General features: G+C 43.5%; 2 protein-coding genes across 7 annotated transcripts in view; one reads left to right on the top strand and one right to left on the bottom strand.

Annotated features, from left to right (window-relative positions):
* Window positions 1-1,944: 1,944 nt before the first annotated feature.
* Window positions 1,945-25,409, bottom strand: DTD2 (D-aminoacyl-tRNA deacylase 2). Of its 4 annotated transcripts, none has more exons than XM_068253465.1 (4): window positions 25,070-25,409; window positions 5,556-5,666; window positions 5,241-5,310; window positions 1,945-2,382 (listed from the first exon to the last, which is right to left on the bottom strand). In XM_068253465.1, the coding sequence occupies exons 2-4, from the start codon at window positions 5,664-5,666 to the stop codon at window positions 2,057-2,059; spliced, it is 507 nt and encodes a 168-aa protein (XP_068109566.1). In that variant the 5' UTR covers window positions 25,070-25,409; the 3' UTR covers window positions 1,945-2,056. The 4 variants fall into 4 exon arrangements, with proteins under 4 accessions (XP_068109566.1, XP_068109568.1, XP_068109565.1 ...); XM_068253467.1 differs by lacking the exon at window positions 25,070-25,409 and adding an exon at window positions 20,803-20,908; XM_068253464.1 differs by lacking the exon at window positions 25,070-25,409 and adding an exon at window positions 20,689-20,743.
* NUBPL (NUBP iron-sulfur cluster assembly factor, mitochondrial) overlaps window positions 25,135-26,613 on the top strand; it is a 78,149-nt gene continuing 76,670 nt past the window's right edge. Inside the window, exon 1 of one of the 3 annotated variants that reach the window (XM_068253461.1) lies at window positions 25,135-25,312. In XM_068253461.1, the coding sequence (XP_068109562.1) occupies window positions 25,208-25,312 (105 nt within the window). In that variant the 5' untranslated portion in view covers window positions 25,135-25,207. The remainder of the gene's footprint in view (window positions 25,313-26,613) is intronic. The other 2 variants (XM_068253460.1, XM_068253459.1) reach the window with 2 other exon arrangements.

Below are 26,613 nucleotides of genomic sequence, written 5' to 3'. Positions count from 1 at the left end.
AGGGAGGGGGCAGCACCTGACTACCTATACTAAGGGGGGGGGCAGCAGCACCTCACTACTTATACTGGGGGGAGGGGGCTGCACCTGACTACCTATACTAAGGGGGGGGGGCAGCAGCACCTCACTACTTATACTGGGGGAGGGGGCAGCACCTGACTACCTATACTAAGGGGGGGGGCAGCAGCACCTCACTACTTATACTGGGGGAGGGGGCAGCACCTGACTACCTATACTAAGGGGGGGGGGGGAGGCAGCATCTGGCTATCTATAGGAAGGTCCTGAATATATTTAACCCCCCATTGCTGCCCGGGACCCTATTTTTACTCATGGCTGCACTCCCATGTACAAGTGCAACTGTACTGGGCAAGCCCAAGTATGGTTCTCACATTCCCGTTAGCACAAAAACAGACATGCACAAAAGGCTTTGTGCTACTGGGCATGTGCGGACCATGTTCGCACAGATCCAGTATGGTTGCACACAGACGGGAGTGCAGCTACAAGGAAGAAGAGGGTCCAGGCAGCAGTTAGGGGTCTGAATATGTTCACAGGATCCCAGTGCAGGAACAGTGGGCACCAGGAGGATTTATTAAAGTGAACCAGAGGTGAGAGGGATATGGAGGCTGCCATATTTATTTCCTTTTAAACAATACCAGTTACCTGGCTACCCTGCTGATCCTCTGCCTCTGATACTTTTAGCCATAGCCCCTGAACAAGCATGCAGCAGATCAGGTGTTTCTGACATTGTCAGATCAGCTGCATGCTTGTTTCTGGTGTGATTCAGACACTACTGCAGCCAAATAGATTAGCAGGACTTCCAGGTAACTGGTATCGTTTAAACAGACATAAATAGGGCATCCTCCATACAGTATCACTCTCGCCTCGGGTTCATTTAGAGTTTGAGTTTTTTTGTGTGTTCACAGGTTCACTTTAAGACTTTCTCCTGCTTGAAAAAGTGTGTGCACGCTTGGGCGTGTTGGGATGTTGTTGGGGGGGGGGGGGGGTGGCTGGTGACAATGGGCCTTGGGCGGTAAAAGGTACAAATCCGGCCCTGCCAGCAAGCTGTGTGCTAAGATCACACAGCTTGCTGGTGTGTTTGCATGGTACATATGTAGGTACTAGCAGTTCCCTTGCAGGATTAGTTAGATGCACTATTTGTCCTATCTGTCCCAGGGAGGACGGTAAGGGTATGTGCTCCTATTCCTTAGATAGGTTTTGATGCGCTAAATGCGTGCATGTTTGTGCTATGCATGTTACAGGGCCAGAGTTGGGACCCATACGACACTGGGCTACCTCTACGCGGTGTATGTGACTACGCAAGAGACTTTTTTCTTGTAACGAAGATCCCAGCTTTTAACTTAGCTGTAGAGACAGCATTGATTGCTACATGATTTTTGTGAATGGATTCGCATGAGGATTTGCATTGGTGTGCGTAAGTTCATTTTGACTTTGCTGTTTTGCGGAGGAGCCTGGATTTTGTATTTTTTATTTTGCAAAGGCAGAAAATTGTCATGGTAGTTTTTCATAAAGCGGGTGTGGTTAACCAAAAGAACTTGTATTAGTGGCACAAGTGGTAAGTTTTTAGACATTTTTTCATGCTACTCTGTTTAGGCTTGGTTCACACATAAAAGGTGTCCTATCCTATCAGTGTTTGACAGTTGACATCAGTTTTGTATGGGTTTCTATAGCTAAGTTCACACATAAAAGGTATACATTTCCGGTCCAGTCTAGTCAGTTTTGTATGTGTTTACATTATTCAGGTGTGTTCCAGTCTAGTCAGGTAAAACTGATAGAAAACTAATGAAAAAACTGGACAGGGCAGTACTGGACCAGACATGTGATAGTACAGAAAACCTATGGAGATCAGTGAATGAAAGGAAATAGCAGAAGGTTAATGAATGAAGCAAAACAGGTGGCAAAAAAGAGGCATTTCCATTTTTTCTTCTTCTTTTTTTTAAAGTTTATTTTACTCTTTGCAGCATTGAATCACATCCCACAACCACTATGGATCCACCTGTAAAGGCTGTGCAAGTTTGCCAGTGTAAACAATCAGAAGACTTCAGAATTCCAGCAAGTGTGTATAAGGTCCATTAGTATCAAGCTGCAAAACCTGCCTGTTGCCATAAGTTCCATAACGCAGCACAGTTCCAGCTTCTGCCCATTTTGGATGAGACTGGAGTTCTTGTTGGGATTGAGATATGAACTGTCGATATAGCTCCATTCCCAACTCCTTATTAGCATTTGCATGGTACTGCATGCAGCGGCCCTTAGCCTTTCCTCCGAGTGTTGCCTGTGGGACAATGAGGATGTCTCCAGGAAGCTCTGTGATCGATACATGCTTCCCTGTGTCCGTTTCACTCAGTTTCACATTCAGCAATGAGTTTACTGAAAGAAAATGCATATTTTAAGCATACCAAATCTATTTTTACATTATTCCCATAAGAAGAAACATGACCAAATTATGCCCCAAGGTATTGAGCTCACGGTGGATTAGGCATGCCATGCTAGTACATTTATAAATAGTCCCCCATTCTCCAGACCTGGTCCACTTACCAAAATATGTTTTTCAGTGAAAAAGCAGCTTATTGCTCTGCTATTAGCAACACAAAAATCGATAAGCTTCTCCATTGCTAGAGACATAAAAGAGTATTACAGGTAGTCCCGAGTAAACGAAGGAGATCCGTTCTTAAGACAGAACAATGCACCCTCTCTGTCCTGTGCCTCCAGTGTTCCCCGTGCCTCCATTGTCCCACTTTCCGGCATCTTCGCCCCCCTCTGTGCCTCCTTATGTCCTTCTTGTAGCTCCCATGTCCCCCTATGCCTCTTAGGTCCCCCTGTGCTTCGTCAGCCAAGTCCCTTCCTCAGCCAAGTATGGGCAGCGGAAGCGGCCAAACTTTTGTCTCCTTCTTCATGGTCGCCTGCAGCAGTGAATGTTGTCTCACCCTCACTGTTTCCCTAGTGCCAGCTTCTCCTGATTGCGTCATTACACAATGCAACTCACTTTTTCTCCTAAGATTTCTCTTAGGAGATAATTTTTCATTTTCGGTGTAAAATAACTTTTCAGCATTCTGCAGTTGAAAGAGTACCAAAAAGTAGGTGAAAAGTACTGTCAAAATTATTTTCTTGCTTGCTGGTGGCTTAAAGGGAATTTTATAACGAAGGGTTTAAAAATATCACCTAGGAGAAAAAGTGAATTAAATAAAGGCCAGGGAGTCAAAAGAGGAAACACATCGGATAAAATTAACTTTTTTTTTCTACGTTTTCTTCTAGGTGATATTTTCACAACTTATCGATAAAATATCTTAAACCTCCAGCAAGCAAGAAAATACTTTTGACAGTACTTTTTTGGTACTTTTTCAATTCCAGAGTGCTGAAAAGTTATTTAAACAGAAGATTTAAAAAAAAATCCTAGAAGAAAATTTTTGAGAAAGTGGGCCCGATCCAATTCACTTTTTCTCCAAAGTTTTCTCTGAGGAGACAATTTTAATCTCCTGTTTAAAATAACTTTTCTGCACTCTGAAAAGGTACTGTGGAAATTATTCTGAGTATTTTCTTGCTTGATGGTGGTTTAGAAGGCATTTTATTGGTAAGATGTAACATATCAGCTAGAAGAAAACTTCGGAGGAAAAGTGAATTGGACCCAAAGTGAATTGGATGGGGTCCATACTACTTTGAAGTTCACATGGCTCCAAATATCACTGACAAGAAGATTAAAAAAAAATCTGCACTACTGTTTATAATCTTGTACTCTTTCTGTAAAAACTCAGTAGGCAGGGTTTTGACATACAAAAATATCTGAAAGCTGGCTAAAATGCACCCATTCCAACATGAACTGGATTGGTGCATTGCCCTGACTTTGTTACATGCTCTTTTGCATAATGCAAGTGATGTATGCAAAATACACAGATTGTCACATGAAAATCTGTGCCTTTTAGCAAGGGTTTGTAAAACAAAGGTTGGGCTTTTCCCCAGGTATTTGAAATTGAACTATTTGTAATTGTAATTATGTAATTATTTGAGTTCCTTTTTAACGTTAATTATAATGTTTTGACATTTACCATAGTGCTTTGCATTAAACAATTCATATTTCTAACTCAGTGGGGCTCACAATCTAATGCCCCAAGGATAGTCTTAGTTTAATGTCCCTACCATAATACAAAGCTGATTTTAGGGAAGTCAATAACTAACTTACCAATATGTTTTTGGATTGTAAGAAGAAACTAGAATGTCCAGAGGAAACCCAATTAAACAAAGACATAGCATACAAACTCCAGCCAGATAATGTCCTGGCTGATGGTTAAACCTGCCTGAGACTCTGGTGCTGCAAGCTGAGATTACTAATCACCTACCCAATGTACCCATGTATGCCTGCTCTCAAAATCTATTTTTATTTTCCATTTTAGTTTTGACAAGAGTGATATAGATAGGGGAAGAACATATGGCTTTTTCTTTTTGTTATTTTCTGGATTTCATTTGGAGAAACTTCTACATTATTACTGTTCAAGTAGTGTGAATTATTTCCAGTAAGGACACGGTCACCATTATAACACTTATCATTTAAGTGTGAAATAATTACACAATATGTATTTTTTTGGCACTATTGACAATACTCATTGAAAAATAATTTGCAGTTAAAGAGAACCCGAGGTGTGTTTAAAGAATGTTATCTGCATACAGAGGCTGGATCTGCCTATACAGCCCAGCCTCTGTTGCTATCCCAAACCCCACTAAGGTCCCCCTGCACTCTGCAATCCCTCATAAATCACAGCCGTGCTGTGAGGCTGTGTTTACATCTGTAGTGTCAGTCTCAGCTGCTCCCCCGCCTCCTGCATAGCTCCGGTCCCTGCCCCTGTCCCTTCCCTCCAATCAGCAGGGAGGGAAGGGATGCAGGCGGGGACTGGAGTTCTGCAGGAGGCGGGGAGAGCAGCAGACTGACACTATAGAGATAAACACAGCCAGCTCTGACAAACTGTTTGTCAGCAGCGTGGCTGTGATTTATGAGGGATTGCAGAGTGCAGGAGGACCTTAGGGGGGTTTGGGATAGCAACAGAGGCTGGGCTGTATAGGCAGATACAGCCTCTGTATGCAGATAATATTCTTCAAACCCACCTCGGGTTCTCTTTAATGAGAAAAAATACAACCTATAAGTATGTCTACAGAGAAATAATCGATTAATTTTATATATGCAACAAAAACACTCAATATTTTTGCTCTTAATAAACCTTGTTGAATCCAGGTCTTACCCATTTTTGGTACTACATCTTGGGTTGATCCTTTAAAAAAGCACACATACATTACCATACCCCTTTGTATCTGTAAAGAAAAAAGCAGAAAATGTGTAAAAGGTGACTGTCTCAAGCCATCTATGTAGCAATTAATATGAAGCTCCTCACAATACAAACTGTTTCCTCTACAAAAGCTGTTTCTCCTCTTCAACAGATAGCAATATTAACAGCTTTTACCATCTATTCAGGAGGAGGAACAGCTTTTGTGGCTCTACAGAACAGTTTGTACTGCAGTTTGCTGTACATAATGAATAATGTACACAGACTAGTTACCTCTACCCATTCTGCAGCGGAGTGTTCATCTGGCGGTTTGACTTGCAGTTTGGCATGTAAACACTGCTGAAGGATGACACGGGCAGTAACTTCTCTGTCAGCAGCTGCCATCTGGAATTCAGCAACACAAGAAATTAACATACAGTGAAGAAGACTTTACAACTGACAACAACAATAGTGAAAGATGAAAGATTTGTAAAGCGCTTTTCTCCCACAGGACCTGTCAGAAACTGAAATTGAAAAGAATTTGCAAAGATAACACATACGGTAGTCACAGCTTTTATTAAATATTAGTGTAACATACAGTATAAATGCTTCACAAACTACTTGTAACTTACTGTTTTTAAAAATGATATTTCCATTCCAGTTTGCAGCTGCTTTAAAGAGGGATTATAAGCCACAAAATGAAATTACATTTACCCTTTACACAATGTTCATTATACAGCTTGGAACCTCACCCTGCAGTGCAAGTCCTCCAATCTAATCAGAAATGTGTCTACTGTAAAAATATCTAATTTCAGTTAGACTGGCTCTATCTGGTACATTGCTGACGAGGAAGCTTGTCATCTCCCCTCCCACATTCCTGCTCCTCACTGATTGGCTGAGGGCAGTTCAGTGCTGCTGAAATACGATCTATGTCTGTGCTCTCATGTGTTTACAAAGCAAGCTAGCTACGACAGTGCAGATTCTAGTAGAACAAAAAGTAAGGGAGGAAAAGACTTCAGTATTGGCTTCAGTCAGAGGGAATCAAAATTGTAAATGCTAGGAACAGAATTCTCTTTGTTTACTATATAAAATTCACTGAAATCAAAATGTGGACAGTAAAATACATCTGTTATGTAAGTAGAACAAGCAATTATCTATTATATATGTGTTTTTTTTCCTGACATAGTATGGCTGCCCCTGCTGCTTTAAATTTCTAATGCTAGGAAAACATTCATTCCGAGCTTGTCTGAAACCATGGCAACAGTTCATATTTAAGTGTATACTACTTCCTAGACTTCTCATGTCTCTTCATATGTATTCAACAAGAGAGTATGGATGCAGGCACTACAAAGTGGTTTCTGTGCGTGGAGGGGGTGGAGGTATGAGGCATAAAGCACTACTTCTCACCTTAGATCACTCTGTGTGCTCAGGATGTCTCACAGCAGGATTTCAATGTGAAGCAAAAACAAACAAAGATCTGGCACTGCAGTGTAATTGTGCATTTAATCAATATCCATTCATCCCAAACAAATGTAAAGTTATGCACAAAAATGCTGCAAAGTTCATGTAGGGCAGGATGATGGCATTTCCAGCCAAATAAATGTGGCTGCATATAGCAGATAGAGTCCTATCGTAGGTGAGATAGATTGCAGTGGGTGCAGGGCAAAAATGGGCAGCCGCTTCTTCTGAGGTTATTCCACGCTAATACGCAGCATGTGTCCAGGTTTATTTCCTGGATCACATGGGTGGAGGGCAGAACATGTAGCACCGCCTATTGCAGCTCCGCCTGCGTAACGGCGTGTGGTTGGGCGGGTATCTACACTCTCAACAAAGGAGAGTGGGGAAAGGGAGAATTTTTTTTAATCAATTTTATTATTATTTTAATAAATAAAGCTATTTTATTTTACCTAACAGCCTGCCAGCTCCGATCGCAGCTGGCAGGCTGTTTACTGAGCGCCACTCTGTAACTCAGCAGCACGCTTCCACATGTGCTATCCCTGCTAATCTCCGCTTACAGGACCTGACGCCAATTCGTCGTTAGGCAGTTAGGAGGGGTTAACAACACGGCGGCCAGTCTTGCAAATCTGATAGCCTGACAGACTGCAAAGAGTATAGTGTAAACACAAATGTTAAGTGCAAGATTAGCTTAAAAACTAAGCTCCGCAATTAAATGGATTGCAGGAACGCATTGACAGCATCTGGATAAACAAAGAACGAAAGGGAAGCCATCTAGCCACACCTACAGGTGGATAAGTGTGGCAATAAACCTTATCAATTTTGAACTTAGACAATAAAATACAGTACTTTAATGACCAGGAAAACAATGGAACAATGAGAACATCTGTTTGATTTTGTGCTAAAAGAAGACTTCCTTACTGTTCAATAATTACCCTATGCATATCTACTGAACAAATAGCTAGTACCATTTTGGAATCACACAAGGATTACAATTAAAAGCTCTAAGGTTCTAGGAAGCAAGCTAAATTGTTTGGTTGTTGAAACTAAAGGTCCAAGGGCTTAAATTTTTTTTTATTTTTTTTTAATAATGATTAAAGATTTCTTCCTCAACAGGAGGCGTGCCTGATTCCCTCCTCTCAAGGGGGGTAATGTCCTGTACTAAGCCACAAAACCATGGCAACAGTTCATAGTTAAAGGGAACCAGAGACGAAGCACACTCATGTATTTTACCATATATATCAGTGGGAACATTAGAGAAAACACCTACCCTGCTCTCGGTTTCATTCTTCACTGCTCAGTCTGCCTGTTATCAGCCCTGATAAAATCCCTGACTGAGCATTCAGTCTGGCTTTGTTCAGGAATCTTTATAGCTGAGTCTGTCTTCTGTGCTGTATTTTCAAGCCCAAGCCTGCCTCCTTGTGGCTCTGCTCAGGAATCATTATAGCTGAGTCATTATAGCAAAGCCAGACTGAATGCTCAGTCGGGGATTTTATCTGGGCTGATAAGAAGCAACCTGAACAGTAAATAATGAAACAGAGAGCAGGGTTGGTGTTTTCTCTAATGTTCCCACTGATCTATATGGTAAAATAAATGAGGCTGCAGCGTCTCTGGTTCACTTTAAGTGTATACATCTTTCAAGACTTCTCATGTCTCTCTGTGTCATGGATTTGGGATTCACAAAAAAGACTTTACAAAACAGGAAGTAAAATATTAGGCATTCTCATATGTCTAGGTTTACAGCATCAATCTATTCATAATGTAGGGGGATACAATATTTTATACACACACTAATCACTTCATCTTCAGGAAGTTAATCCAGGCAGAGTACATGGACGGCCGTGGGGCCACACATGTTAAATGTGTACAATTTATATACCTGATCTAGTGGGAATGGCTTGTTTCTCAACAGTATTCTGTATGTACCCCTTTATGAAAGATGGCATATCCCCTGTTGAGTTCCTAAGCAACAAAACACATTGGGCGGAGCAACGGAACGATGTGCTGTGTATGTGACGTTAGCAAGACAGGGTGACAAACGGTCTCCTTTGAACTTCGCTGCTGCCAGCAGGGATTGTTCCACGGGTGTCGTACCATCAGTTACCTGGCTAGAACAGCTGATACTCCCAGTATTTACCTTTGGGTTGGTGACCAGCAAGGTTTACCATTTTGTGTAAGCAATGCCCACGTACAAGCTAACATGGGTGGTTAGCTGTCTGGGAGCAGAGCAGGTAAGATCCTTTGCACATGTCCCTGACAGCAGCACCCAATGACTTCGCCCACCCTACACTACCACCCAGTGAATCAGTGACCTCTCCCACCCTCCACTAGCACCCAGTAACCTTTCTCACCTTCCATTAGTGACCTCACCCACCCTACACTACCACCTAGTGACTTCTCCCACCCTCCACCATTGACCTTTTCCACCCTCCACTAGCACCCAGTGACCTCTCCCATCCTCCACTAGCACCCAGTGACCTTTCCCACCCTCCACTAGCACCTAGTAATCTTTCCAACCCTTCACTAGTGACCTCTCCCACCCTCCACTTGGACCCAGTAATCTTTCCAACCCTTCACTAGTGACCTCTCCCTCCTCCACTAGCACCCAGTAACTTCTCCCCCCCTCCACCAGTGACCGCCTCCTCCACTAGCACCCAGTGACCTCTTCCACCTTCTACCTATGACCCCCATCCTCCACTAGAACCCAGTAACAATCTCTTACACTCTCCACCAGTGACCTCACACCCTCCACTAGCACCTAACAACCTCTCACTTTCCACCAGTGACCTTCCACCCTCCACTAGTACTGAGTGACCTCTACCACTACCACCAATGGCCTCCCACCCTTCACTAGCACCCAGTGACCTCCCCCACCCTACACCAGTGATCTCTCTAATCCCTCCAATAGCACCCAGTGACTTTTCCCACGCACCTTCTGTGTTCTAAGAGAAGCTCACAATTTAATTCTACCATAGTCAAAGTCTACTGTCCTACAATATTATTATTATTATTATGTATTTATATGGCACGGACATCTTCTGCAGCACTTTACAGAGTACATAGTCATGTCACTGACTATCCTCAGAGGAGCTCACAATCTAATCCTACCATAGTCATAGTCTACTGTCCTACAATATTATTATTATTATTATGTATTTATATGGCTCTGACATCTTCTGCAGCACTTTACAGAGTACATAGTCATGTCACTGACTGTCCACAGAGGAGATCACAATCAAATCCTACCATAGTCATAGTCTACTGTCCTACAATATTATTATTATGTATTTATATAGTGCTTGTTCAGAATACATAGCCACGTCACTGACTATCCTCAGAACATAGCCATGTCTTTGTCTTCTTAAAAAAATTCTTATGCGCTTAGGATCACAAATTGCAAACGTGGTTCGCGTTCCAAAATTGCTGTGTTAAACAATCAAAAGTAAAATAAAATAAAAAAGTCTGCGCTCAAAAACATAGACTAACAGTACAGAAAGTTCTCACATCCCTTATTCCTGTCTTTCGTAGACAATCCAAAGAAAGGGTTAACCATATCAGTTGCTCCAATCCGTACAAGTCATGTTCCACGTTACATGCAAAAGAAAACACATATATGGTGTATATCTGCGAGACTCAGAATAACCCAGCACCTCTCCACAGTGCTCAGTCCGTCACCTCACACAACACCGATAGTGCTGGGACACTATACTGGGGGCACCTATAAATGGCCATCTATTCTAGTTACACCCCTGCCCTCAAATGATGTGTTTGATTATGGGGGTTGTCTTTGAATAATCAGCAGGGGTATCAAATACCCTAGCTATGCCACTGACCAAGTAAAATCTATGTCTCAGTCAACAGTCCTGCTGATAGGTAAGGGCTCTGACACTGAAAAGTGGCATTTATGAGCATCTTCTGACATAAAATATATTGGATAATTGTATTCTATAATTTCTGAGCATCTTATGACATCAAATATGTTAGATAATTGTATTCTATTAATTAGAATAGGTATGGGGAAGGAAAATGTTACATTTTTACTCTACATAGGGCTTTCAACTTCACAGCTCAACTGGTATATCACATTTCACATATTTTTGTATTTTGATTTGTAACATAACAAGATCTAGGCCTTCTTATGTTGAGAATACCCAATGAGTTTTTTCGGCAGATTTACTGGCCGATCAATTTTCCAAACAAGTTCCATTCACTTCTATTAGAAAATTGATTAAAAAAAAAAAAGAAGGAAATCAGATCGGACCTGTTTAAAATTTTAAAAATTATTTATTAGGCCATCTATCTGCCAAAAAAACTCCTCATGTATTCCCAGCATTAAAGGGAACATGAAGTGAGAGTGGTATGGCGGCGGCCATATTTATTTCCTTTTAAAGAGAACCCGAGGTGGGGTTCTTCCATCGCAATCCATATACAGAGGCTGGGTCTGTCTATAGAGCCCAGTCTCTGTTGCTAGTTTCTTTCAAAGCCCCTCCTGCGCGCTGTCAGACCCCATAAAACACAGCCGCGCTGGCGACATGCAAGGTGTCGCAGCCGGCTGTGTTTAGCTCACTACTGACAGTCTCACCGCTCCCCCGCCTCCTGAATCGCTCCGGTCCCCGCCCACGTCCCTTCCCTTGCCGCTGATTGGAGGGAAGGGACGCGGGCGGGGACCGGAGCGATTCAGCAGGCGGGGGAGCAGCCGAGACTGACAGTAGTGAGGTAAACACAGCCGGCTGCGACACGCTGCGTGTCGCCAGCGCGGCTGTGTTTTATGGGGTCTGACAGTGCGCAGGGGGGGGTTTGGAGGGAACTTACTAGCAACAGAGGCTGGGCTCAATAGACAGACCCAGCCTCTGTATATGGATTGCGACGGAAGAACCCCGCCTCGGGTTCTCTTTAAACAATACCTGGTAGCCTGTTGATCTTTCTGGCATCAGTAGTGTCTGAATCACACACCTGAAACAAGCATGCAGCTTGCAACAGCTGATATGTAAGCTTATCTAGGGTCTATGTCTAAAAGCATTAAAGACAGAAGATCAGCATTTGCATTGTTTAACCAGTTAATTAAAAACGGGTGTTTTAAAATGCTGAATTTGTGCACTTTTCAGTGCAAAACGGACATTGTAAAATTATCATTTTGCATGGAGGGAGGATCATAGTGCACCTGCGGGGGGGGGGGGGGGGGGGGAGGGGCGCATGCAAACATACACATACAGTGGTTTGCAAAAGCATTCGGCCCCCTTGAAGTTTTCCACATTTTGTCATATTACTGCCACAAACCTGAATCAGTTTTATTGGAATTCCACGTGAAAGACCAATACAAAGTGGTGTACACGTGAGAAGTGGAACGAAAATCATACATGTTTCCAAACATTTAAAAAAATAAATAACTGCAAAGTGGGGTGTGTGTAATTATTCAGCCCCCTGAGTCAATACTTTGTAGAACCACCTTTTGCTGCAATTACAGCTCCCAGTCTTTTAGGGTATGTCTCTACCAGCTTTGTACATCTAGAGACTGAAAACCTTGCCCATTCTTTGCAAAACAGCTCCAGCTCAGTCAGATTAGATGGACAGCGTTTGTGAACAGCAGTTTTCAGATCTTGCCACAGATTCTCGATTGGATTTAGATTCACTTTGACTGGGCCATTCTAACACATGGATATGGTTTGTTTTAAACCATTCCATTGTTGCCCTGGTTTTATGTTTAGGGTCATTGTCCTGCTGGAGGGTGAACCTCCGCCCCAGTCTCAAGTCTTTTGCAGACTCCAAGAGGTTTTCTTCTGAGATTGCCCTGTATTTGGCTCCATCCATCTTCCCATCAACTCTGACCAGCTTCCCTGTCCCTGCTGAAGAGAAGCACCCCCAGAGCATGATGCTGCCACCACCATATTTGACAGTGGGAATGGTGTGTTCAGAGTGATGTGCAGTGTTAGTTTTCCGCCACACATAGCGTTTTGCATTTTTGGCCCAAAAGTTCCATTTTGGTCTCATCTGGGCAGAGCACCTTCTTCCACATGTGTGCTGTGTCCCCCACATGACTTATGGCAAACTGCAAACGGGACTTCTTATGCTTTTCTGTTAACAATTGCTTTCTTCTTGCTACTCTTCCATAAAGGCCAACTTTGTGCAGTGCACGACTAATAGTTGTCCTATGGACAGATTTCCCCACCTGAGCTGTAGATCTCTGCAGCTCGTCCAGAGTCACCATGGGCCTCTTGACTGCATTTCTGATCAGCACTCTGTGTTCGGCCTGTGCATTTAGGTGGATGGCCTTGTTTTGATAGGTTTACAGTTGTGCCATACTCCTTCCATTTCTGAATGATCGCTTGAACAGTGCTCCGTGGGATATTCAAGGCTTTGGAAATCTGTTTGTAGCCTAAGCCTGCTTTACATTTGTCAATAACTTTATCCCTGACCTCTCTGATGTGTTCTTTGGACTTCATGCTGTTGTTGCTCCCAATATTCTCTTAGACAACCTCTGAAGCCGTCACAGAGCAGCTGTATTTGTACTGACATTAGATTACACATAGGTGCACTCTATTTAGTCATTAGCACTCATCAGGCAATGTCTATGGGCAACTGACTGCACTCAGACCAAAGGGGACTGAATAATTACGCACACCCCACTTTGCAGTTATTTATTTGTTAAAAAATGTTTGGAATCATGTATGATTTTTGTTCCACTTCTCACGTGTACACCACTTTGTATTGGTCTTTCACATGGAATTGTAATAAAATTGATTCATGTTTGTGGCAGTAATATGACAAAACGTGGAAAACTTCAAGGGGGCCGAATCCTGGCTAGGGTCAGTAGCTATCATTAAGAAGTCCTTGGGCATGACTTCCTAACACTGCATGGTGGCTCCTTCAGCGCACCCTAAGTCAAACAGGAGAAAAGTGTCATACAAATGTTGTTTAGAATATGTGCATGTGTGGCCGCATTTTGCCATCAATGGGCTGGCGTTAAAGGATACCTTAGCGCTGTTAAAAAAAAAAAAAAAAAAACGGGGGGGGAGCAGTCATGTGTAGGACGCTCACCTAATTTCCATGGCTCCCCCCCCTGTCATGTTCTAAAAGGTCCCCGGAAGCTACTTCTGGGTCGACCGAGTCGGTGAGAAGTGTGCTGGCGCCACTTGGTGCCGCGCTTTCTTGATTGCATGGCCAGGAGCCGTGCGTTGTAACGTTGTGCGCATGCGCAGAGTGCTCCCAGCTGTTGGCGCATGATCAAGGATGTGCTTCACCGGGCAGAGCCCGTGCACTGCTCACAAACTTGGAAGTAGCTTTGTGGGGCCTTTAGAACATTACAGAGGGGGACGGAGGACAACAGGGGGCGCGGTGGGCATGAGGATGAGTAAAGTTTCCTACTGATGCCTGCTCTCCCCGTTTTTAAACTTTTAACAGCGCTAAGGTATCCTTTAAGTGGTTAAAAGTAAAAAAAAAAAATATTAAAAAGTCAGCCTCCATATTGCTCTCACTTCAGTTTCCCTTTATATTATGTGCAAGAGCCCAGCTTATAGAAAAACCTAGTGACAGAGGAATATAAAGGTTATGTGTTTTTAAAAATACCAGCTGGCTGTCTACCATGCAAATCTTTTGGCAAAAATAGTCTCAACCCCACCAAAAACAAATATGCAGTCACTGTAGTTAAGACACCAAATTTGCATGCTTGTTCTGGGTTAGCAACACAGAATTCAAGGCAATTAAGTAGTGAAACAGACAAGCTATTATCATTTTTAAAAGGAAAATAAAGGCGACAGCCTCTGTAAGGCCTAGTGCACACCAAGCGGTTTTTGGAGCGATCCGCCGGCCGCATCCGCCTGGAAAAACGCTTGGCTAATGTATTGCAACAGGATGGTGCACACCGGCGGTTTGAGGTTTTTGCCAAGCCGCAAACGCGCCTCCTGCTGCGCGTTTGCGGATTTCGGAAGCGTTTCGTCCTCAATGTAAAGTATAGGAAAAACGCAAACCGCTCTGAAAAACGCTACTTCAGAGCGGTTTGCCAGGCATTTTTGTTACAGAAGCTGTTCAGTAACAGCTTTTACTGTAACAATATGTGTAATCTGCTACACAAAAACGCACCCAAAACCGCTAGGTATGTTTAGAAAACCTCTCTAAACATACCTAGAATCGCTCTGAAATCAGCTCCCAAAACCGCTAGCATATTGCGGATCTTCTAGCGGTTTTGGTGTGCACTGGGCCTTACTCTCACTACAGGTTTTCCTTCTGTCTCTTTGCCATGTTGGATGAAAGGTACGAATTGTGTTTATGATGAAACATTCCTCTTTGGTCACTAGGTGGAGTCCTTCTTGTGTGTAATAACTGATATTATTCATTGTAAATGTCTTTATTAATGTAATTTACTGGAAATGGTTTTGCTCATCAATTATTTTAATAAGATTTTATGTTGATGAATGTTTATAGTTTTATTCTATGCAATGTAAGATTTTGTAATCAGGTCACATTACACATCTGATATTTTGTGATTAAGCCACATAATCATTCTGCCTCAAATAGAAACCAAGTCAATTATTTCTCTAGAGATGGGATGCAGAGCAGGATTGTGGATGTGCTGCCTCATAATACAGAGAATACGCTGGCTGGTAAAAGTGATGAGACAGACAGAAGTGACCTCACATTGGTAAGCAGAAGTGATGTCTCAACTCAACAGGGAACATCTAAATCTGCTCCCTTAGGGCCCGTTTCCACTCTCGCGGGGAAACTCTGCCATAGGGGATAACGGCGCCGCCGGCCGAATCGCTTGCAGTAGCGATTCGGCCGGAACCCCCTACAGAATTCGCGGCGGAGGCTGCGATTCCTGCACGGCTCATGGGATTCGCCTGCGATCCCGCCCACCCGCTCAGTGCCGGCGTGCGTCTACGAGACGCACGCCGCACTAGTGGGAACGAGCCATTATTTATATTGTGCAGCACTCTTATTTGAGACTCAACATTGCGTTTATGTGACTTTAAGCAGTGAACACACTTGCAGATACGTGCGCCTTTTGCTGTGTAAGGCAAAACGTGTACTGCAGCAATGGCCATTATAGTGAATAGCCCGCTCTGGAATTGCACATACGTTCACATTCCGCATTCACATTTTCTATGCAATTTTAAAACGGAAAGCTTTCTTTTTCCACGCAAAAGCATGCATTTGCAGTTACAATGTATTCGGCTGCATCCGAAAAAGAACATACAGGAAAAGGTGATTCAAACGGAGAATGACGGAAATCCAGGATTCACAGGGAAAAGTGCACAGTCGTGTGTTCCCTGTCTGACTATAATGGCGTGTGCGGCAATACGCGTTTTCCCATACTTAGCGACACGTGCACAAATCTAAAAGTGAATTCCCTACCTTAGGACTGAATGTTGCTGTTATGTGAACTTAAAGTGTACCTGAGGCTACATGTGACATGATGAGATAAACATGTGTATGTACAGTACAAAACTTATTAATAACCAGGCTGTTTTACTTCTTTTATTTTGCTGCCTGAAATAGTTAATTACTAGGCATGGAAGTAACAGTTTCTGTCTTGTCTGCACTTTGTCAGGAATATAGTAAATATCACTGATAAGCAAATTACAACCATAAAACTTCCTGGCAGAATACAACTTCTGAGGACGGGAGAGATAAAATACATGGATATTTTTCTAAAGGTAGCCATACACTGGTCGATTTGCAATCAGATTCGACCAACAGATAGATCCCTCTCTGATCGAATCTGATCAGAGAGGGATCGTATGGCTGCCTTTACTGCAAACAGATTGTGAATTGATTTCAGCATGAAACCGATCACAATCTGTGGAGCTGCTGCTGCCGCCACCAGTTATACATTACCTGATCTGCCCGGCGCGACACCCCCGGTCTCCGCTGTCTTCTTCTTCGCGCTGGTCTCCGGTCCGGCTGGCTTGCTTCACTGAACTTCCGGTCCAGGGGAAGTTTAAACAGTAGAGGGCGCTCTACTGTTTGAACTTCCTGCCGGGACAGGAAGTTCAGTGAAGCTGCAGTCCTGGAGCCCGGAGCAGAGAAGAAGTCAGCGGAGACCGGGGGAGTCACGCCGGTTGGAACAGGTAATGTATCTCTGCTGTACTGCGTCGGTCGTTGGGCATTCGAACACCGCTATCCACACACTCCCGACCCGCCGGTGATCGAGAAAAATCTTCCGCACGGACAGATCGACGGGAACGATTGATTTAGGACGGAAATCGATCGTTCTGTCAGCGTTTGCGCGACGATTTCACAACCGATTCGATCACAGTGATAAAAAAATGGCCCACCTTCAAGCCCAACATTGCTGTTATATGAACTTAGCAAAGACCAGCAAAACTTCTGTCTGGAAAAATCCTCAGTCTGCTTTAAAGAGAACCTGTACTCTAAAATTTTTACAGCAAAAAGCATACCATTCAATTCATTATGTTCTCCTGGGCCCCTCTGTGCTGTTTCTGCCACTCTCTGCTGCAAACCTGGCTTGTAATTAACAGTTTTAGGCAGTGTTTACAAACAAACTAACCAGCTTGTGATAGGCTCACATAAGCAGAGTGTGTGAGTCATACAGAGCCTGCAGAGGGTGTGTATCGCTGCTATCCAATCACAAGCAGCCCTGCACATTCCACACATTCCAGCCTTAGCCCGACAGAGGCAACAGAAGAAAACAGATTAGATCATATAACATAGATAACACAGCCACTGTGCAATTAGGAAAGGCTGCAGTAAGCCAGAGCACATTAGAACAGGCAAAGGAACTTACAGGATAGAAGAACTAAGGCTGAACATTTTGTCACAGAGTCTCTTTAATGCTCTAGATTCCCTTTTCCCCACCCCTTTATTGATTAGTGTATCACGCCTTATTACAAAAGCACAGGGCAGCTTAGGGAGGGAAGTCATCCCTACTAAGAAGGTATAAGGAGACAATTACGGTAAATGAGAGTAGAATCTATGGGTTACTTCTCTAAAGGTGCTCACTAGTAGATCATTTCCATCAATTCCCGGGAAATTCAATCGCTCTAAAAAAATCTGCAAGAAATCGATGCACCAACATGCCAGCCCGTCAATGAGTCAGTAAAAAAGAGCCACAGTAGATTGATGGCCCATAGAGTAACATTGCAGTTCGATTTTTTTTTTTTAACAGATTTCTGATCAGATTGTGATCTCAAATGGATTTATTTTTTGGCCATATCTGGTGGCTATCTATTAGGCTTGGTTCCCATATGCAGGTTCTGCATCCGGATCACACGCAGCCAGTGGAAGCAGATAGTTTAGTGTCTGATCTAATGGTCCACTGTGGTCTGGCTGGCGGCAGGGGCAGATGTGTTACCATCATAGGCTAAATGGGAAAGCATCCGACAATTTGGGATTATCGCAGACAAGTGTGGTCTGCTTACCGCAATGGATCCAATGGGTGTGTTGCAGACGGACAAGAGTGAACAGCTGCTAAATATAAAATAGGAGCAGTTCACTGTCAGTTTTGCGATGCAGTAAAACGTACAAAAAAAATTACAATTTTACTCTTGAGTGGGAATACTGTTTTAGTGTATGGCCACCAGAACTTGTTCTACTGAGAGAACATTCTTTGACTAGGTTTTTATTGCAAAGTCGAACAAGTCATTCAGCAAACATTTCTATGTAGCAATATTACAAAGCATTAAAATAATCAAAACAATGAACTGTATACATATATACTGAGAGAACTTTCATATAGAAATCAGCAGTCAGGCAACCAAGGAGGAGAGAATGTTTTTAAAACCTGGCAAACACTATAGGTCTTTTGTTCTGATACATCTGCAGGGTGAAGACAAACGACATAGCTTGGGTGGAGCTGAGGGAAGAGGTCGGTAGGGTATTATTATTTTTTTTATTATTATTATTTTTTATTTATATAGCGCCAACATATTCCGCAGCACTTTACAAAGCACAATAAGACGACAAGAGGAACATAGATACAACTAACAAATGTACAGCAGAGTTCCAAGCAGCACAAATATTGTTACAAGAACAGTAAACATTAGGAGGATGACCCTGCCCTTGCGGGCTTACAATCTAATGGGTTGTGAGGGACACACTAGGTAAGGGGGTAGAGGATGGATAAGGCAGTGATTCTTTGCCTCTGATTACATTGTGACAGAGAAGTAAATAAGGGCTATAGAATGTTATAAGCTTGTCTGAAAAGCGTAAAAGTACAGTACACTTATTTCTGTTTTAGATAGGTTGGAAGGTATCTAAGTGTAGTTATGTGGGAACCAAGGAAGGCTCCTGTGGTGCCCATCTTCACAGAAGATGTTAGGCTCAGCCAGACACCAGTTCTGGGACGTTTCCAGACAAACTGGACATCCGAGCCTGGAGTAATACAAGTTCAAAGTAACACTGTAATAACACTCACGTAATAGCACTCATGTCTCATATCTGCAGATTCGTAATGACCCACTAAATGCAGGTGTACACTCCATTTGATAAAATTACCTACAAGCACTGAGAGACTGGCACAGCATATCTAATCTCTTTCAAAATCACAGACACACCATTCACTCAGACTCACTGCAGTGAGGTCATCCGTAAAAATGGGGCTTAAAGGGACAGGTGCTATTGTTATAGTCGAAGGTCTTTAATATACCATTGTTTTTTTATTGGAAAACAATAAAAGTGATTCATATATGATTTAGCGCTGTGGACATCCATTAATCAATTAAGTACTAAGGTGTTTTAAGAAATACCTAGTCCACTGGAGCAGCTGATATTTTAGTGACGCGGTTTCTCCAGCATTTACTTATATCTAATCTCTTGCCTATTCTATCCAAAACAATCTCTACAGCTGCCAGATATATTTATTTGGCCAACGCCAATGTATATTTTTAGTGAATTTGTGTATCCTCTATAATAAAACCCTACTGTCTCTGCGTCCCGTGTCCCTGTGAGTGTCCCATCTGAACTCTGCGCATGTGCAGGGCCGCAGAGACAGTGAGGGGGAGTGACGTGAGCCGCACAGCCAAGGTGTGCGCGGCATGGGTGTGTGCTGAGCGGGCGCATGCGCAATGAAGACCTAGCCCATTTTTAAACGGGCTTAGGTCCACTAGTAGTTTTATAATGAACTAATAAATTAATTGTTCTAGTTTTGCCCTTGCTACTCAATTATTCTGATCTACAACTCCATGTTCTCAACATTAAGGACCTAGTTAGTTTTTGGTCAGAGCTACACTACTGTCTCACTGAAGTTAGAGGCTTTAAAGCGGGAAGGTCACCATAAAAATCAAATTTCAAACAGCAACTGTTTGAGTCTATTAAGTGACAAAGATTATAATCCAGCATTACAAACTTTCAAAATTTCTGTGTTGGATGAATCACATACCTCAGTAGCACTGGCCCTTTAATCGCCATCGCTGATGGTGAGAAAACCAGATGCATTCTGGTTTTGCAAGCTGAAGCCAATCCTGGGATCATTTCCTCCCTTAGGGTCAGGCCACACTAGATGTGGTTGCAGAACGCAATCTGCGGTCTGGGCTCCGGTTTTCTAAAACCTGAACGCAAACTTATCTGTGCTGCCCTTTTAAAGCATAAGTTTCAGATCCATTTACGGTTTTAAAAAATGGATCCTTAGGCCTGGCCGTCGGGTGGGCCGAACTGGAGGGAGTAGCAGACAGGAAGGGGGCAGCATGCTTCCCAGCTCGCTGCATACTACCGTCGGGGGTAGTGCAAAGAGAATAGACAAACTTCAGTGCCTGAAATCATGATGAGGAGAGTCTGTATGCACAGCCTTTTTTCTTTCCCGCTGTGCTCTCTAATTCTGCGGGGAGGAGAGTGGATGCCGAGGGGGATGCAGGGAGTAAGGGAGGAAATTACATCAGGATTGGCTTCAACTTGTGGGAGCCAAGATGTAAATTGCCAGGAACAGAATACTCTTTATTTACTATATAAAATTCACTGAAATCAAAACATGGAGAGTGCAATATATCTGTTATTTAAGAAGAGCAAGTATTTATCCACTTACATATGTGTTGTTTTTTTTTTGTCCTGGCATAGCATGGCTAATTGTTCTTCTTTAAAGTACACCAGGTGTCAAAATCATAAGAGAAACGGGGGACGAGCAGGCATATACTATCACCTGTCCTGATGCCCAGGGCTGTGGAGTCGGAGTCGTGGAGTTGGCGTCGTGGAGTCGGGCAATTTTGGGTGCCTGGAGTCGGAGTCGGGAAAAAATGCTCCGACTCCGACTCCTAATGAATTTGTAACTGTAATTAAAATAGAAAATATGATAAAATGTTCTATTTCTCAGATAATAGTCATTAAAAATAATGTATATATACAGTATATATACAGTAATAGCTGTGCTTAGTCCACAAAAATGAAATAAACCAATCAAAATTAGTTACTTGTGCTGCTTCAATAAAGCAGTCCCCGTATTTTTAAGGTCAGATATACATATCTGATTGTGACTTCTTGCCTGACGTCTCTCGGATGGGGTCTTTCTGGCCTCTCTTCCGGGTGGGCGTGGCTTCGTGGGTGGGGGGGCGGGGCGGGGGGGGGGCGTGCGGGGCTCCGCCTCCGTGGACGCCTGGACGGCAATGTGTTGCTTTGGATTGGTGCGTCCTCCTGGTCGCACGGGCCGCTGTGCCTTCCCTCCACCGCCCCGAGCTGGAGTGACGGTTGGTCTCTCCTCTGTTCCCCCACCCTTGGGGGCGGGGCTGTGGGCGGGCGGTCTCCGCGCGCGGCGATTGGCTAGATGCTTCTACTTAGTAGTGGAAGGAAGCTGTATGTCGTTGAAAGTTTTGCACCACGCCCACCTGAGGAAACCGGAAGTGTCCGGTGAAACATGTCGTGGGCTAGCGTGGTTTGCCTGGCGTGTGTTCGATGTTCTCCCCGTTGCCCCTCACTGCTCCTTCACTAGTCTTGGACTACATCCGTCACCCTGACTCATCCCAGCGATGTCTTGCTCACCACACAGTTTGTGATTTGGCAATGAGCTGACTGCCCTGAGACTTCATATATCATTGGCTGCATTGCAGGACTCCCAGAAGCCGGACACCAACAATCTGGTATCGTATTTTACAACTCTGATTGATGCCACATGATTATGCAGCTACTAAGCCTGCTCTGCCGGATGACTCTGTGATTTTATATATGCCTCTGTGCTATTGCTAATCTGCCGCGACTGGCGGCATGTGGTTGTGACCCACCATCCATCAGTGTCGGCTTGTTGTGTTGGAGGACTCTGGAGCACCCTCAGTGGTGGTAACGCTACTTACCTGCTTTGCTACTTTATTACTAACATTGCCTGCATCTTTCACAGCAGTCCGGATCGCTAGATGTTTTTGAGGCACTTATCGGAGACTGTGCCTTGCTAACCTACCATGCTGCTTTGCTACTAAAAACTGATTGCACCTATTGCTGTGTGGTGTAGCTTGAGGTTGGATTTTTTGCCCCTTCTACTCGCATATACCTATCAGAACAAACCGCGCCTGTTGGAAACAATCCAACTACCAGCAGGCGGTCTATTTACATAGAAGGCCCCTTTCTACTGGTACCAGTATTTACTGATATGCATATGGGGAGGTGTGAGAGTCTGGAGTGAGATGGGAGATGTGTGTGTGTACGGGGTGATGTGATCCATTACGCCAGGCTTTTTAATGTTTTTCTATTTTTGTATATTGAAACTAATAAAAGCATGATATTTTAATGAGAGAAACGGTGTTATTTTGATGTCTCTGGGATATACGCCCTCCTCTTCGCTCCTCTAAAAGATTTGTTTTTGATTGTGACTGTATATATGATGTGTACACAGGAATCTCTTATATATACTAAATAACATCTATGCTGTAAGAATAAAGCCTGATGTGTAGCTGTGTCACTAATAGAGATGGTCAACGAGATGGAAATAATTCTGCATTGATGCTGATTTATGCAAATGTATGCACTCCCTTTGCTGATGAAATCAAATAATTTGATATGTTGTTAAAATTTGGTTTGGTGACTACAAATTAAAGGGTAACTGAGACGGATGAAAAGTAAAGTTTTATACATACCTGGGGCTTCCTCCAGCCCCCTTCAGGCTAATCAGTCCCTCGCTGTCCTCCACCACCCGGATCTTCTGCTATGAGTCCTGGTAATTCAGCCAGTCAGCGCTGTCCGGCTGCATGCCGCTCCCACAGCCAGGAACATTCTGCACCTGCGCAATAGTGCTGCACAGGTGTAGTATGCTCCTGGCGGCGGAGTGTGTGCATGCGCACTACGCCTGACTGGCTCAAGTACCTGGACTCATAGCAGAAGATCCAGGTGGCGGAGGAGGACAACGAGGGACTGATTATCCTGAAGGCGGCTGGAGGAAGCCCCAGGTATGTATAAAACTTTAATTTCATCTGTCTCAGGTTTACTTTGTTACACAGTAGTACTATACTCTACATATGCACTCCCCACAGAGCTGCAGGGAATCCACTGAGAATGCTGTGCACATTGAACACAGAGGTGTTGTCTGTTTACAATCTCCTCATTCCCCTGCAGAGTACCTGCACATCATTCTTACATGTACCCACACTTACATTGCCTAGGGCCTGATAGATGTTCTTTGTTCCGGTTTGTACCTTTTACAAGTACTCTTACCAAGGACTAGTTTTAGTCTAAAGGGAATAAATATAGTAGTCTACATATCCTTCTCACTTCAGTTGTCTTGTAAAATTCATAAGCGTTGGCAGTTAAGAGACGAATTTCATGTTACATACTTTTAATCAACAAAATTGTAATATGCAAATTAGAGGAGTCGGAGTCGTGGAGTCGGTGGAATCCTAAACTGAGGAGTCGGAGTCGGTGGATTTTTGGACCGACTCCACAGCCCTGCTGATGCTTGTAACTCCCCCGTTCCCGTTCGAACCCCCCCCCCCCCCCCCCCGCATTGTAGCTAAAAGCCCGTCATGCGCATGGCATCATACGCATAGCGCCACGGATGGAAGCTGTAGAGCGAGCGCAGCCCAGCCATCACGTACACAGTAAATCCTGACTTCTGCGACCTGGAAGAGGGTCCCGGAGGGGTTTTAGCTATGATGCGGGAGGCAGAAAGGAAAACGGGCGGAGCAACAGGCATCAGGACAGGTGACAGTTTATGGGTTAAATTTCCAGCATGTCCAATCTGCTTCCGATAGAGAACTGGATCGAGTTTGTACTGATTTAACAATCGATCCCATTCTTGAATGGTAGCTGATGCGCCATGGCGGAAATTATCGATTACACCAGTCGATCTGATGCTAAATTGCACTGTGTGTACCAACCTTTAGATTCCCAGTGAAAATAATGTAATAAAAAAAAGTGCTTCATTTTTACCATAATTATGTATAAATGATTTAGGCAGTGTTTGCTCATTGTAAAATCTTTCCTCTCCCAGATTCACATTCTGACATGTATTACATGGTGACATTTTTACTGTGGGCAGGTTATGTACCTGTTTCTAGCTGTTCTGGCCTTGCAGACAGTTGTAAACAGCCATTTCCTGTCTGTGAACATTGTTACATTGTGGCAGTTTGCCCAGAGTACCGTACGGTACCAGAGCCTCTTGTGGGAGGGGTTTCAGCACAAAATCAGTCATACAGCGCCCCCTGATGGTCTGTTTGTGAAAATTATTATATTTTTCATGTAAAAGGGGGTATCAGCTACTGATTGCGATAAAGTTAAATTCTTGGTCGGAGTTTCTCTTTAACTCTTATAGTGAGAGGGGAATAAATAACACAGAGGCGTCTAATACTGTGACATTGTACTATTGTCAGCAATAAAATTGTAAACAAGGGATTAAAAAAATTGTGCATTAAAGGGGAACTGAAGAGAGAGGTATATGGAGGCTTTCCTGTTTATTTCCTTTTAATCAATACCAGTTGCCTGGCAGCCCTGCTGATCTATTTCTCTGCAGTAGTATCTGATTAAAACCAGAAACAAGCAAGCAGCTAGTCTTGTCAGATCAGACTTATAAGTCTGAACCACTGAAACACCTGATCTGCTGCATGCTTGTTCAGGGGCTATGGCTAATAGTATTAGAGGCAGAGGATCAGCAGGGCTGCCAGGCAACTGGTATTGTCTAAAAGGAAATAAACAGGACAGCCTCCATATACCGCTCTCTTCAGTTCCCCTTTAAAGCAACTATCCAGATCCTACGTATCTATCTATCTATCTATCTATCTATCTATCTATCTATCTATCTATCTATCTATCCTATCTCATGCCCTACAATTTGTACGGGTTAATAGCAAAGGCTACATTTCAATCACTCTGTTCCAATACAACCCAGCAATTTGACAGCTGTAGAATCACGCAACCGGGAAAGCCGCGCTAACATCCGCCCGTAAGGCAAAGGGAAGTGGCCACACTGGCCAGAACTGACAATTACTACTCACCGTTCCCGGAGAGCTGTAAAACGCTTACACTCTCCGCTCCGCGATTGGAGAAGTCAAAAGGAGGCGTGGAGCGCACACTGCTGCAGCATGGAACGCACTTTGATCTGACAGCCTGACACTCGTTGCTAGGAGACGGTCATGGCGGTGAGCAGAGGCCTCTTTTACGGAGTCAGCTCTCTGCGGTCACAATCGTGTCCTCGGTTCAAGAAGCATGTGTACCGCAGTGCGCTGTTCTTGTCTTCGGTAGGTGACGGTGACCTTTCAGCCCATCTTTACGGCACTTCCGCCTGTGCACGTGGTGTGGCTGCTGCACTTCTGCAAGTGACTTACCGGTGTAATGTCACCGTAGCTGTGTGTGACTAGCAAAGTCTGGGTAGTGCGTCCTCGTCTTGTATGACAGGGGCTGGCATTTGAGATCTGGACGTGGAAATGTGCTGGTGTGTTAAATGTAGAATAAATATCTCGCATAGTTCCCAACTGTCCCTTTTTCGGAGGGACAGTCCCCTCTTGGAAACCCTGTCCCTCTTTCCTCCTCATTTGTCCCTCTTTCAGGACTTTGTCCCACTTTCTATGTAAATATATATATTTCTCTACTAAAAATGTGTTTGACTCTAATCTTTAATCCCATCCTTTACATTGATATATTACTAATTTTAAAATGTTAATATGAAGGAAAATTAACCAGGATAGAAAGGACCAGTGCTGTTTGAATAATAAAACAACACATTTTTCTTATGAAATCTTTATGGTATGCGTGATAAGGGGTGATCCAGGCTCATGCTTTTTTTTTTTTTTTTTTTTTTTTTTCTTATGCATATTGTATGAACTATCTTATTAGTAAAGCACCAGGTTTTGTGCATTTTTATATTATTCACTTATAATCTGACTTGCTGGATTTGCAAGTCTGGTTTCATGTGCGAATGTCAGATGTGATGTGAGATGCTCAACTAACTATGAGTCACTATGAACTTCCTAAATCCCTCCATCACCCACATTATGTAGTCGAGGAAAATTTGGGAGGCATGTAAAAATGGCACCAGAGATAGCCGCTAGTAGAATAGCAATTAAAAATACCTTGATATTCTACTGCTTAGTCCAATAGTAAAATACTATAAAAACTATATTTTACTATGACCTAACCTAAAGCTACTCTCACACACAACCCTCTGTCTACTGGTGCTTAACCATAACACTCCCACCCCCAGTTGGTGTTTAACACTCCCCCTGGAGGGTTACCTTAAACCACCCCCCATGCCTAACACTATGGACCACACACACTCACTCACACACACACTCTCTCTCCTACCAGTACAGACAAACATCACCCCCCCCCATACACACACACACACACACACACACACACACACACACAAACACGTCGCCATCCGACCCTTTTTGCCAATATTTTCCCTGCCAAAGACGAAATGTTAATTTGGGCGCCGCCAGTGTTGCCAACTTTTCACATTATTTTTTTTACTGACAAAGATATAAAAATTTACTGACAAAATCCAAAATGGCCATGGTCATGCAACAGAAATATGGGC

The sequence above is a fragment of the Hyperolius riggenbachi genome, chromosome 9, assembly GCF_040937935.1.
Source record: "Hyperolius riggenbachi isolate aHypRig1 chromosome 9, aHypRig1.pri, whole genome shotgun sequence".
Classification (NCBI taxonomy): Eukaryota; Metazoa; Chordata; class Amphibia; order Anura; family Hyperoliidae; genus Hyperolius; species Hyperolius riggenbachi.
The sequence above is the reverse complement of the archived record's forward strand: the minus strand, read 5'-3'. Positions and strand labels throughout refer to the sequence as shown.